This window comes from Quercus lobata, chromosome 8 (genome assembly GCF_001633185.2).
Source record: "Quercus lobata isolate SW786 chromosome 8, ValleyOak3.0 Primary Assembly, whole genome shotgun sequence".
Lineage (NCBI taxonomy): Eukaryota > Viridiplantae > Streptophyta > Magnoliopsida > Fagales > Fagaceae > Quercus > Quercus lobata.
This window is the reverse complement of record NC_044911.1, coordinates 464,382-478,959: the sequence shown is the minus strand read 5'-3', so window position 1 is coordinate 478,959 and position 14,578 is coordinate 464,382. Positions and strand designations below refer to the sequence as shown.

The 14,578-nt window shown below is 37.3% G+C and overlaps 1 protein-coding gene across 1 annotated transcript; it reads left to right on the top strand.

Moving 5' to 3' along the window:
• Window positions 1-639: 639 nt before the first annotated feature.
• On the top strand, window positions 640-4,115 carry LOC115954479. Its single transcript, XM_031072338.1, has one exon. It carries the CDS (start codon window positions 975-977, stop codon window positions 4,008-4,010), a length of 3,036 nt encoding a protein of 1,011 aa, XP_030928198.1. The 5' UTR covers window positions 640-974; the 3' UTR covers window positions 4,011-4,115.
• The last annotated feature ends 10,463 nt before the right edge of the window (window positions 4,116-14,578 follow it).

Here is a 14,578-nt window from a genome sequence, read left to right as displayed (position 1 = left end):
GAAATTAAAATGTACAACACATAAAACAAAAAGAAATTGCCCGAGCCCAAGACATTATTAAATTGATACTATTGAAATACTACATCATTAACACTTATCAACTCCTTTTTAAGCATTTCTTCAATATAATATGTTCAAAACATCACAGATCCAACCCATTATTCAAATTCCCAGCCTCAGTACACCTTTTATTTTAGAGAGAGAGAGATATGGGTTCTCAGGAGTTGCAGCAAAGGAGGGCCTCCCTCTTAGCCTCAAGTGAAACAAAGAAAGGTAAATTCAATGACACCTCTATAGTTTCATGATGCTTTCTCTTTTGTTTTTTTTGCTTTATTTTGGTTTCTGACACTTACATTCATTTCATAATTATTGTAAAGATCAAAGAAAGAACTTATCTTGTTTTCCATATTCTTTGTATCTAATGCTCATATACGGCCTCCATTTGTCTCAGGGCCTAAACTTGAATGCTTCCTGTCTACACAGAGTAATTATTAGATGCCAATAGAAGATTATATGAATCTTAATGTTCTGTCCTACTGAGTTATTACTGTTCTTGGTCAAATCTACTCCAGCTGCAGAAGTAAAAAAAAGGCTCTAGTTCTGACCATAGAGAGGCCCACAAGAGGAAGTGATATATCACATGCAAATTTCTCCTGTTTGAGTTTTTATTTACTGTTTCATTCATCTTCTGACAGTATCTGCCAGCATAATTTGGAGCAAAAGAATCCACAGCGAATGGTCAGGTCAGTTGGTCAGGTCTTTGGTTCTTTCTCAGCTGAAAATGGATCTTAATGAAAAACCAGTGATGATATCATGCTAAAGTCTATGCCAATATTCAAGTACAAAGAAGAAAGTAGTGCAGTAGTACTAATGTGTAGCAGTGAAATCAAATAACGTTGTGTGAAAGTTTGAAACTTTGTTCACCTCCCCAAAGTGAGATCCATCTACAACAGCAAAAACATAAAAGAGTACAAATGGAAGAGGTGGCATCAAAATCTACCAAACTTGCTCAACAAACCCCAGATGTCTCAATGACTATAGTCACAAGCACCATGATTTCCAGTGGCCTTACCATCAAGATAGCAAGTTGTTCAGGTAAAACAAGAGAGACTTTGACTACTACTCCCTCTCCCTCTGGCTCCAGTTCAGATTTGCCATCTCCAAATATAAAGAATTCAATAGAATCATCCCCATACAACTCTCCCTCTCTTATTTCCCCACCTTCATCAGCATTTGTTTCAGCCTTGCAATCACCTTATATATCTCCAAGGGCCATGATTATGAATCCAAAACCCCAAGAAAACCCAACTCCCCAAGACAACAACCCAACTCCCCTTACACTTTCATCACCACTAATCTCACAGTCAGATGACATTCCAAGCAGTTCCTACACACCCCCATCTGACCAATATGAATTTTCAGATGACCCAGCTGACTCAAAGCTCAAATTTTTGACCTGTGACCCTGCAGCTCCTCCACGCATCTCATTTTCTTTCCCAGTTCCTCGGATATCCTTTGCCAAAGGACAAGTCTCTCCTGCTTCCAATGCCAAACTCAGGAGCTGTGATGTTTATGTTGGTTTTCATGGTCAAAATCCAAACTTGGTGCGTTTCTCTAAGTGGGTTAAGTCTGAGCTTGAGCTTCAGGGAATTGCTTGCTTTGTTGCAGACAGAGCAAAATACTCTGATACTCAAAGCCATGAGATTGCTGACCGAGTTATCTGCTCTGCCACTTATGGGGTTGTGATTGTTACTAATTCCAGCTTTCTTAACCATCTCAGTTTGGAAGAGATCAGGTTCTTTGCTCAGAAGAAGAACCTTATCCCACTCTTCTTTGACACTGGCCCTGCTGAGATTGTGGGCCTTCTCAACTGCAATTCCATTGATAAAGAATGTAAAGAGGCAATTGATGGACTTATCAAGTCCAACGAATTCAAGCTGGAAGCCAGTGAGGGTAACTGGAGAAGCTGTGTCTCTAAAGCTGCTGCTATTTTAAGAGCAAAGCTTGGTAGAAAGAGTGTGGCTGAGAGAGATGTAGTAGTAGAAGGATTTGAAGAGCTACCCTTTTCAAGAAACAGGTTTTTTGTTGGAAGAGACGAGGAGATTTCAGAGATTGAAACTCTCTTATTTGGATGTGGGGAGTGTCAGGAGCAAGATTGTTCTTTGCAGGCCATCAAAAGAAGTGAAGCCAGTGGCCAATCTGAAGGCCTGGCAGATGAGGAAAGTGATGTGGCTATAAGTAGAGGAGGGAGGTATATTAGTTTGGAGATGGGAAAGAGCAAAGAACCAACTTTAGAGGCTTGGGTTGAACCGGTTTTAGGAAGGAATTCATTCAAGAGGTCTAATAATAAGTACAAAAAGTCCAAGAGTGGGAACTACAAGAGCTTAGGCAGCAATGTAATTTGCATAAATGGGGTTGCTGGCATTGGCAAAACTGAGCTTGCACTGGAATTTGCTTATAGGTATTCACAGAGGTATAAGATGGTTTTGTGGGTAGGTGGGGAAGCTAGATACTTTAGGCAAAACATATTGAATCTGTCTCTCAATCTAGGATTGGATGTAAGTGCTGATGTTGAAAAGGAAAGGGGGCGCATTAGGAGCTTTGAGGAACAAGAATTTGAAGCTTTTAAGAGAGTCAAGAGGGAGCTATTCCGGGACATGCCATACTTACTGATTATTGATAATCTTGAGACTGAGAAAGAGTGGTGGGAAGGGAAGGATTTGCATGATTTGATCCCAAGGAACACTGGAGGGTCCCATGTGATTATTACAACGAGGCTATCCAAGGTGATGAATTTTGATGCAATGCAGCTTTTACCATTGCCTTTGTCTGATGCAATGGTTTTGATAAGAGGAAGAAGGAAGAAAGACTATCCAGCTGATGAATTAGAGTTTCTGGGGAAATTTGATGAGAAATTGGGAAGGTTGAGCTTTGGCTTGTGGTTGATTGGTTCACTACTGTCTGAGCTTGCAATTGGTCCTGCTACTCTTTTTGAAGCTATAAACCAGGTGCAACTCAATGAAGGTTCTCCTTGCTCTAATATAAGCATCACTGAGGAACAGTATTGTAAGAACAATCCTTTCCTCATGAAGGCACTACACTTCTGCTTTGCAGTCTTACAGCAAACTAATGGTAGAAGGAATCTTCTTGCCTCAAGAATGTTTCTAGTTGGTGGTTGGTTTGCCCCGGCACCCATTTCATCGAGTTTATTAGCAACTGCTGCTAAGAATATGCCTGCCTTAGGAAACCGGTTGAAGAAGTGGACCAGCTGTCTGGCTCTCACATTTGGTTGCTGCACTGGTTGTTTAGCATCACAAACTTGGAATAGTGAAGAAGATTCAGCCCTCATTTTGGTTAAATTGGGACTAGCACGAAGAGCCAACAAACAGTCTGGATGTTGGATCCAAATCCATCCCATAACACAGGTATTTGCAAAAAGAAAAGAAGGTTTACAAGCTGCCAAGGCCACAGTTCAAAGTATGAGGAGAGCAGGCAATCCATTGATAAACTCGGATCATTTATGGGCTTCTGCTTTCCTTGTCTTTGGATTCAAATCTGAACCCCCACTGGTCCAATTAAAGGCAATCGACATGGTTTTCTACATCAAAAGAACAGCACTCCCTCTTGCAATTCACGCCTTCACAACTTTCTCAAGATGTAACTCAGCATTGGAGCTATTAAAGGTGTGCACAAATGTACTTGAAGAAGTAGAGAAATCGTTTGTATCTCAAATACAAGATTGGTGTCATGGCTCACTTTGTTGGAAGAACAAGTTGCAAGGTAGTCAAAGGGTGGATGAATATGTGTGGCAGGATGTGACATTGTTGAAGGCTACATTACTTGAGACTAGAGCGAAGTTGCTGTTGAGAGGTGGACATTTTGACAGTGGTGAAGACCTATGCAGGACTTGTATTAGTATCAGAACAGTGATGCTTGGACATAACCATGCCCAAACCTTGGCGGCTCAAGACACTTTAGCCAAGTTAGTGAGGATGAGGAGCAAAATATGATGTACTCTTCCATCAAAACAATGAATTCTATGTTTTGGGGAACTCAGTTTTGTTTACATTGTAATCATGTCTTAGTTAGATGTATAATTACCAAATTTTCTTATAAATTTCTTTTAGCATTGTCCATTCAAATGACCCTTGCAATGAAACTAGTAAAATCAAAGATTATGAATATGCTTATACTTTATAAATTATAATCATTCTTCTAAGTATCAATTAGAATGTATATTATGTTAATGCCTTGTAAGGAGGTGTTATAGTTGTAGAGATAATGAAAGGAAAAGAGAAAGAATAATGAATATTTTGAATTAAACCTTGGTAATTTTTTCAATTAACTTAGAAGGCCTTTGATTAATTAAGGATGCCAAGTTCCCACACAATGTGCAATGTATTTTGTTAGTTTTCTCCAATATTTCAATAATTTTATTTCTAAAAAAAATTAATATTTAGTATTCTATTTTCTAAACAAAGCATAAAGACAATAAGAGAGGTGTAATAATTTGATCATATTATATGTGTTTACAAATTTGAAAATTGCATGATATTGTGACTGATAAAAATAAGCTAGTTTCATGCCTACTAAAAAAATGCAAATATCATTTTGATAAATAAAAATATCCTTCAATAAATAAAACTAATGTGAACCACGCCACATCAACACTTTATAAAAAATTTGCAAAATTGTTTGTGTTTCTAACATTACTCTTCTTCTAAATATGGTAAGAAGAATCCATGGATTGAGAAAATATGAGTTTTTTTTTAGTGGTTCAGCAAAAGGGAGAAAATACTAAAATAGAATAGTGTGGGGCCCAAATGATTTATGGGCCAGGCCCATCTACCCGGGGAGAATCCAAAGGCCCAAGCCAAGGAGGGCTATGACCCAAGCTCGACAAGATAGCCTATGGATACCGCCGAGGGCAGTTCAGTCCTCGGTAGACCTAAAGTCCCCCCAAAAAGAGGGGTAAAAACGGTATAGGACTGAAACTTGGAAGAAAGATCTAAAATATCCAGGGAAAGCTGCCCTTACTGCCATTCAATACTCTTAACCTGACATAGCCGCGTTCTGTGGCTTTTACAACCACCCCCAACGACTTTGGGTATGGGCTGATGGGACAAATATCAGCCTTGGAAATGTTGACCCTATACGTGGACGAAGGACAGTGAACACAGGCGAGTATAAAAGGAAAAATCAGTAACCTAGAGAAGGGGCTGGGAAAAATGGCCAAAAACCAGAGCCTCCCAGCCCACCTCCAGGAGAAAGACTCCATGGGTGAAGATAACCTAGACATGCACGAATACCACGAAAAACCCACCGCCTGGCGATCAAGGCCTAGCCTTTTAAACCCACGCTCTACAAATGATATTGTTTGGGCCTTTTTACGTGGCGCGAACCCGATACTGTTACGGTCCGTCGCGAATTGTGTCCTTAAAATTGGCGCCGTCTGTGGGAAAGGCTTGTGTGTTGATATAGGAGGTGGGTCGATAGCGTTTCTTTGTTATTTCTAACCGTTGGTTATAGAGTTCTAGTATAAAGTTCTGCTAGGGGTTACGTTTCTTGACTAGGGGCTTGGCTGAGGAGCTAACTCCCTTAAAGCCAAGGTCCCCCGTAAAGAGCAAACTAGGCACTTGGTAGCGTTAATCGTATGGATAAACTCTAGGGGCTTGGCTGAGGAGCTAACTCCCCTAAAGCCAAGATCCCACACAAAGAGAAAACTAGGTTTTGGACAGAACCAAGGCATTGCATAGTCCTTGGACTCAAGCCTATGGGAAAACCAACTACTTGGATGAGGAAAACTAGGTTTTGGACAGAACCAAGGCATTGCATAGTCCTCGGACTCAAGCCTATGGGAAAACCAACTACCTAGATGAGGAAAACTAGGTTTTGGACAGAACCAAGGCATTGCATAGTCCTCGGACTCAAGCCTATGGGAAAACCAACTATCTGGATGAGGAAAACTAGGTTTTGGACAGAACCAAGGCATTGCATAGTCCTCGGACTCAAGCCTATGGGGAAACCAACTATTTAAAAAAAAAAATAAAAAAAACTATGGCACATAAACCTCAAAATCCATCCGAAGAGAACTCCTCGTTAACAGTTGGGTTAATCCCTTAATTGCACGGATTCCCCGGTCTACTTTCGGATCCCCAGTACCAAAGGGGTTGATGCGATACGGTGCAATATATTACCCAAAAGCACAATCAAAGTCCCTCGCTACTCGGTTACCCTCTCGGACGACTTATTTAGAGTTTATCGTTCTCGGACATTGGTCTAGCATGCATTGCACAGCACTCAGCGGTTATCCCGGTTAGTTCCAAGAGTTTAATTTATTGAGGATTACCCTTGTTATACTTGATAATATTTGTGAGTTTAAACCAGTAGGAATCTGTGTTAAGGCATTTTTCTGCCCGGAATATCATTAAGGGCAAGCTTACATTTAATATTCATGCACCAAGTAGTTGTTGCAGAGAAGAAAAGTATGTATAAAGAAATAAACACATCTTTTATTAAGACAAAGGAACAGTACAGTGTACAATGAAAAGCTGAAACAAGCTTACATTAAAGCTAACTACGTAAATAAAGAAAAATACAAGAAAATGAACATAAAGCCGAGGAGGTGGCACAGAGGAGAGGTTGGCTACTGCTTCGAGACCTTATTCCTCCTCAATGCTTTTGCACGCCCATAACTCAGGCAGCAAAAGAACCCAACTTGAGCCTCACACCGCTGAAGGAAAGGTGCAGGGAGCCGGAAGTTAAGGAGCCTTCACCAAAAATTTGCCTACAACAAAGCAGAGGCGCTGATGGCGGAGAATCTTTCTTCTGACACACCAAAATTCTGGCATGAACAGAACCTGCTTCAGATTTTGACTAAAAGGGGGAGAAACACCCTTTCCCCTCCGTCGAAACGGAATGTTCCCTTGAATTTACGCCTCCTTTGCCCGTACCTCACTACTTTGAGTCTCAGGAGGACATGGCGCCTCCGTGGCGGATAGAGTTCCTTTTCCCCAACCCTCGCCTCAAACATGATATACTAAGGGAGGAAACTGAAGGATTTGCACGCAGGTAAGGCAACTTTCTCTCCTATTTATTTAAAAAGATAAGGTGGTGGCATTTAATTCACGCAGCGTCCCAAGGAACGCTACAGACAAAATGTCTCCGGCTCGATTTCCTACGCCATCTGCAACCATGAGATTAAAGGAGTCTCGTGAAGGCGCACCTCGAACACTGGGACGCCAAAAAGTACCGCGTGACCAAAGACTACGGAAATACCTCTTAATTTGTGGGCCCAGTAAACTTGCGGCCCAGGCCCGTTTTGCATGGGGGCCCAGGGACAGAACCAAGGCATTGCATAGTCCTCGGACTCAAGCCTATGGGAAAACCAACTACCTGGATGAGGAAAACTAAGTTTTGGACAGAACCAAGGCCTTGCATGGTCCTCGGACCCAAGCCTATGGGGAAACCAAGTACAAAAAAGAAAAAATTACAAGTTTTGGACAGAACCAAGGCCTTGTATGGTCCTCGGACTCAAGCCTATGGGGAAACCAAGTAAAAAAAAAAGAAAGAAAAATTACAAGTTTTATAACTGCTCGGATGGGAAAAGTCCCCGGCTCAGATACTGTAAAATGTTAAGGCCAATAAAAGTGTTAAGATGATGGTGGGGCACTCCACTATTCGGTAGCCTAAGGGGGCTGTTCATTTTTGCGGGTGATATGTCTTCGAACGATTACTTCCTACACCGCATAAAGCATCCAGTTCTAATTTCGGCATTTTTTCGGGCAATTACCGTTATTCATAGGTACGCATTGCTAGTTCAAGCAATTCTATTAAAGTTGTGGTGACTTCTTTTTATTAGCAAGTATTTTGGCCTTAGTTGTCATCGATTCAAATGCTATATTATTGTGCTGAGTAGCGTTTGCAAATTTGTAAAAACATAGAGACAGAGCATGCGAAGTAAAATAACAACAATTTTTATTAATATGAAAAATTATTACAACGTACAAAGAGGGGCTCAAACAAGCCTATACAAAAGATGAGCTGCCGAAGCAACCCTAACATTCGCAGTACAGATAAGTAAACAGCCAGGTGTCTTTTAAACTCGTCTTCAAAGTCTCTCCAATTTCTGTCTCAGTATTGCTCATATCGAAAGAAGAACCTTCTTTGGAAAAAGATGAAGGAGAAGGAAGAAGAATTTGAAGGAGAAGGAAGAAGAAGATGGAGGAGATGAATGAAGAAGATGGAGGACATGAGTAAAGAAGGAGGAGAAGAAGAGAGAAGAGATGAAAAGAAAGAAAAAGGAGCAAAAGAGGGAGAAAGAAAAGCACCAGGATGGAACTGGTGCTGGGAAGACTAAGAAAGGGAGGCAAAATGAGGCGCCAGTGAACGAAGAGAGGAAGAAGCAGGAGCACTTAGTCCCTGCCTCGATCCTGACTCCCAACACACTAGAGCCATATTAGGTATGCTCATGAGAGCGCGGTTGGTACTGATGATGGGTGTTCTCGACTCAGTCACGCCGAAAGTTTGACGTGACGAGTCCCTGCTTCGGATTTTGGCTGAAAGGAAGGTAAGACGAATCTTAAGCCTCTGCCATCCTTGCCCTGACCGAGCCATTTCGAGCTTTATTAGAACATGACGCTTTGAGGAGGGGAAGAGCAAAACGGAAGGCATTAAATTCGTTCAGGTTTCCAAAAGAATCTGAAAACGAAAATGTGTCTGTTCCATTTCTCCGCCTCGTCAGACGAACCGTCGAATGTAAATGAGTCTCGTAAAGGGAAGTCATTAAAAGCGTGTTTTGAATAATCAAACGACGAGAACGCGTCAGGAGTAAAATCAAAAAACGCCTCGTAGATCAGTATATTTCTTGGACAGACGGAAAACCGTCAGCATTAATGAAGGGTCGAATTAAAGGAGCCATCATAAAAGCTCGGCATTACCAAAACCCCCTTTCCAACTAAGAGGTTGGACAGCCGGGTTTTGAGGGGCTATTGTGGGGCCCAAATGATTTATGAGCCAGGCCCATCTACCCGGGGAGAATCCAAAGGCCCAAGCCAAGAAGGGTTATGGCTCAAGCTCGACAAGATAGCATATGGATACCGCCGAGGGCAGTTCAGTCCTCGGCAGACCCAAAGTCCCCCCAGAAAGAGGGGTAAAAATGGTATAGGACTGAAACTTGGAAGAAATATCTAAAATATCCAGGGAAAGCTGCCCTTACTGCCATTCAATACTCTTAACCTGACATAGCCACGTTCTTTGGCTTTTACAACCACCCCCAACGACTTTGGGTATGGGCTGATGGGACAAATATCAGCCTTGGAAATGTTGACCCTATACGTGGACGAAGGACAGTGAACACAGGCGAGTATAAAAGGAAAAATCAGTAACCTAGAGAGGGGGCTGGGAAAAATGGCCAAAAACCAGAGCCTCCCAGCCCACCTCCAGGAGAAAGACTCCATGGGTGAAGATAACCTAGACACGCACGAATACCACGAAAAACCCACCGCCTGGCGATCAAGGCCTAACCTTTTAAACCCACGCTCTACAAATGATATTGTTTGGGCCTTTTTACGTGACGCGAACCCGATACTATTACGGTCCGTCGCGAATCGTGTCCTTACAAATAGAATTTCATAATTTATAGTAATAAATAAGAGAGAACACTAAAACATGCTATATTAATTAAGTAAGATGACCACGATGCACCCTTGACACGATGGTTACTCTATAAATATAAGTGCTTGTAGGGTGTGGGGAGTAATGACCGGAGTTCAAGTCTCCAGAAGTGAGTTTTACATACATATATACTTAGATTAGACTAGAAAAAAAAATTTCTTGTATAATTTTTTTTTTTTAATTTAACTAAGATGGTGTTTTTTGAATTGTTAAATTGCTTAGAGATCTACATTAGATAACATGCGTAACTTTTGTAAAATTACACTAGGGGTACATTTGATACACTAAATGGAGATTACGATATGAATTGTAATCTTTATTACTTGTAATAAAGTGTGTTGTAATGTAATAACTAAACATATTCATTAGTTTGGTTGTGAGTTATAATATTAGAATGAAACTTAACATTTATTTTAGAAAATATCTTACTCATACAATTATATCTCCTTAAAAATTGTTATTTTTAAATTTAAGAGAGATATGTGTTATTTTTTATGATTTTTATTTTTATAATTGTTAGATGTATATAGAAAGTTTGTTTATTTGGAAATATATTAAGTTTTGAAATTATTGCACTTACTAAGGAATAGCTAATACAAAATTTTAAAGAAAAATAGTTATTCCTCATTTTGAAGAATAACTATTCATAAGGAATGACTATTCTCTATAATAAAAATATAAACAAACTAAAAAATAACTAAACCATAGGAATAACTATTACACTACAGCGCCTATTACAGTCTACCAAACATGCCCTAGGTATATTCTTGATTGTGTGTTATTAATTTTTTTTTTCTTTTGTTGGACCTTGTTTCTAAGGTAGCAAAAGTAACTAAATTTGTGCAAGAATGTTATGTTTGTAATCAATTTTTTATCATATAAATATTTGAAAATTGTTATCAAAATTTCATTATTATACTAATAATTAATGAATCACTTAAAATAATTAATATAAAAATATATATATTACCATATAAATCTTAGAAAACTGATAACAAAATTTTATTATACTTAAATAATTAATGAACTACTTAAAATAATTAATATAAAGAAATATTTCTTTATCATATTAATTATATTTATTGAATAAGATTGTAATTTTAGACTACAACTAATTTTGTAGTTAAAATTTATAAAAAAAGAGAAAAAAAAAAACAGCGGTCGTTTTGGGGTGTTTGTTTGTTTAAACTTTCAACTTTCAACCTTCAAGAATTAGAAAACACGCACGTGCAAATTATGAAGATAGAAAACGACTGCCGTTGACTACGACCAAGATGTTGGTAATGGACCTAATGGTATTGTCGTGGTTGTTGTTGTGGTGGTCCATGAAAAATGTTTAGGCTTTTAACCCACTACCAGAAGGACTGGTTGGTTTAGTTTTCTTAATGGTGCTAATTGGGCTCCGACTTTCTATTATTAGGGCCTGTGGATGCTCTCCAATTAAACTGTCTTTATCTTATGGGCTACTTAGTACAAACTTTCAAATACAAATTGACCGTTGTTGGGACCCATAGCCTACAATTTAGGACACGGTTATCTTATTCCTAGCTAGCTATACATGCAAATGCAATGAACGTACATGAACCTCTTCTTTCTTTTTCTTTATTCGAAATACATGCAATGAACCTACCTGGGTCCTGCCATCCTGGGGATCAATCAGATTCAGAAGGAACATGAAAACCTGGCTAACAATCACAAAGTCAAAAAACTACTAAATGTAGCTCATTGTTGATATATAGCACCACTCATTTTCTCTACAACAAATACAAAAACCACCATTGAGTTTTGAGTTAAGACTACTGCATGCTACTAAGATTTTTTTTAAATATTCATTAATCATTATACTCCTTATGCACAACCAATACTTCATACTATTTGAAAGTTCCTGCTACCTATTATAATTAAGTATGGTTATAAAATAAGACGAATCGAATCGAGCATTAAAAATTTAGACTTATCCATTCAATTTATATAATAATAAAAAATACTACATGTTAAAGAAAAAAAATTATCCAAATTTATAGTCTTTAGGGATGTATTTAAATCCAACATTGTTCACTATTGGTTACAATATACATGAGTGAGTCAGTGACTAATACAACTTAGTACCAAAGAAGTCGTTATACAACTATTAATTTTGCTTTAGGATCTTCTCAAGAAAAGAAAGAAAGAAAGACTTTGCTTTTGGTTTCTCCTAGAATATTAACACTTCCCCAATGTTCAGAACATCTGCCTTGAATTCATATAGGTAAAATAATTTTCTTTTCCCACTATAAAAAGTTTCAAATTCAGAGAATATTGGATGTTTTGCAACCAGTGGTACGTACATATTGTTGTGGACACGGAAATATGCCAAATAAAATGTAATTTGTACGCATAATCTTTCCTAGGGGCAGAAGGGAAGAAATGGGAGGGGAATATGGCTGTAAATAAACTGAATTATTTATAAAAAATTTGGACTCTACTATGAGAGAATCATGTTTATGTTTGTTTATTTAACAAATGAGCCAAATTAAAGTTTAAATTAGGCTAAATTATTAAACAAGCCTAGCTTAAACATAATAATGTATTCATGAACAAACTAGCGAGTATGGGGCTTGATTAAAGTTTGTATAATATTATATATTTATGTGTATAAATGTCTAAAACATACTTATATAGGCTTGAGATTAAATTATGTAGTTTTGTAAATAAGTTATAAGATATCAAATTATTATTTGTAATTTTTTGATAATATAAATAGTCTATTTTGTAATAAAATTATATATATAATTTTACCAATACATTTTATTAAGTTTATAAACAAAAATAATTCTATCTAATTAATTCAAAAATTATAATTTCAACTATAATTTAGTTATTAATTATTAACACATATTTGTGAAAGGGTAAAAAAAAATTAGTCTTAGCATTTATTATACACTAGTGTGTAGCCCCGTGTATATGCACATGTACAATTGAAAATAATCATAATTATACAATTCAAATTATACATTTTTTTTTAGAAGATGTTCAAATTATACATGATATTAGCTTACACTTTTTATAAACCATAAATTTATAAACTCAACCTACCTGAGAGAATGTTGTATTGTCAAGAGTTCTCCACTTCCACAATTTAAAGAAAAAAAAAAAGAGTTGTGTTCACAAATAAAAACATTTCACACGTTTAAATTTCTAGTTCAAAAGATATAACAATGACTTGGGAGTATGGTGTTCAAATTTTGCATGGTAGGGAATTGGGATTCGGAGAATTCCAATATCGAAAAGATACAATGCTTTACCTACCCAGTGCAGTAGTACCCAATAGTCACTACATTCTACAGCTACTATGACTCTTGAGACTTGAGTGTTGGTAAATTCAGAGAGGTAATGCGTAATGGTAATTAGGTGATCTGGAAAGGAAGAATCTTGAATTCTGGCTATGAATTAGCGTAAAAAGCACAGATCAATTGAGTATTGATGATAGGATTGATGATAAGACCCCAACAGCAACACATATATATTGTTTATCCAAATCTCCTTCTCTTTATTTATTCCCGGTTTTAGAAAAGTTGTACTAAAATGTTTAATTATATATATACATGTATGGAATGGTGGAGCAGTTTTTGCCATTATGTTAAAAGGGACCAATTTTCCATTCATGTGAGGGGATCGATGTTATAGCTATATACATACATATATATATATATATATATATATATAAAGTGACTAAAATTATATTATTATTATTATTATTATTATTATTATGGGGGGAGCTAGGTCTGTCTGTACACTTTAGTATTATAGCAAGTGTAACTAATTAAGGGACTGGTCAATGTAATCATAATTATTATAAGAGGCTTATTATGATATGAGAGAGAACAAATACTTCTTCCCCACTTTTTTCATTACAAGTAAAAAACTTTTGAAAGGGTCCAAAGAATAAAGTGAAGAAGAGAGAAGAAAGGACAAGAGGTGGCCCACATTTGCACAATTAATTAGAGAATTCGTTTTTGTAAAATTTAAATAAATAAATAAGTAAAAAAAGAGTGCTTTGAATTTGAAGTGTCCAGCTTTCACCATGCAAAATGTACATCCCCCCACGTTCCATCCATTTTGCCTAATTCTTTCTTTATTTATTATTTAACAAATAAATAATAAATAAATAAAATTTGCTTTAATTATGGTTATTAAGAAAGTTTGTTTTTATAATCAAGCAATAATTAGAGTAGACTAGAGAGCGCATGCAGCAAAATAGGGAGTGGCAGTAGTAGTATAGTTAATCAAAAAGATATTGCCTTTGCCAACCTAACTGCCATTTTGTATTTCTTTTTGTTGTTTTTTCTATTTGTTTTATTTTGTTTTGTTTTGTACCTAAGCTTCTTTTTGAGTACTCTTTGTCTTTGACCATTCTTTATCTCTCTCTCTCTCTCTCTCTCATATCACTGCTTTCTTTAACGGCTATATAATATATATGATATCTCATGGTCAGCCAGACGTCCATGCATGCTACCTTCTGATGAGTTCTGAACACACACGCATATATATGTATATATATGGCTAGCCTTTCTTCTTCTTCTTCTTCTTCTTCTTTGCATTCTAAGATCCAACCAAATCGATCATTCACAAATAAACGAGTACAAAAAGAAAAAAACTCTGGTAGAAGTAAAAACTACAGAGAAACTCTTCAACGAGTTTTGGGTTCCTAATGGGGTCCTTCTTCCCGATGCATTTGTCTTTGCAGACCCCACATTACATTCTCGGTCTGCACTATATATACACACACATATATTATGGTGGAGCCTCTCATATATGATATTTCTCTCAGCACAAATAACGAGACACATAAAATATCAAAGAAAACTAACAAGAAGAAGAAGAAGAAGAAAAAAAAAAAGAAAAAAAAAGATCATTATAGACT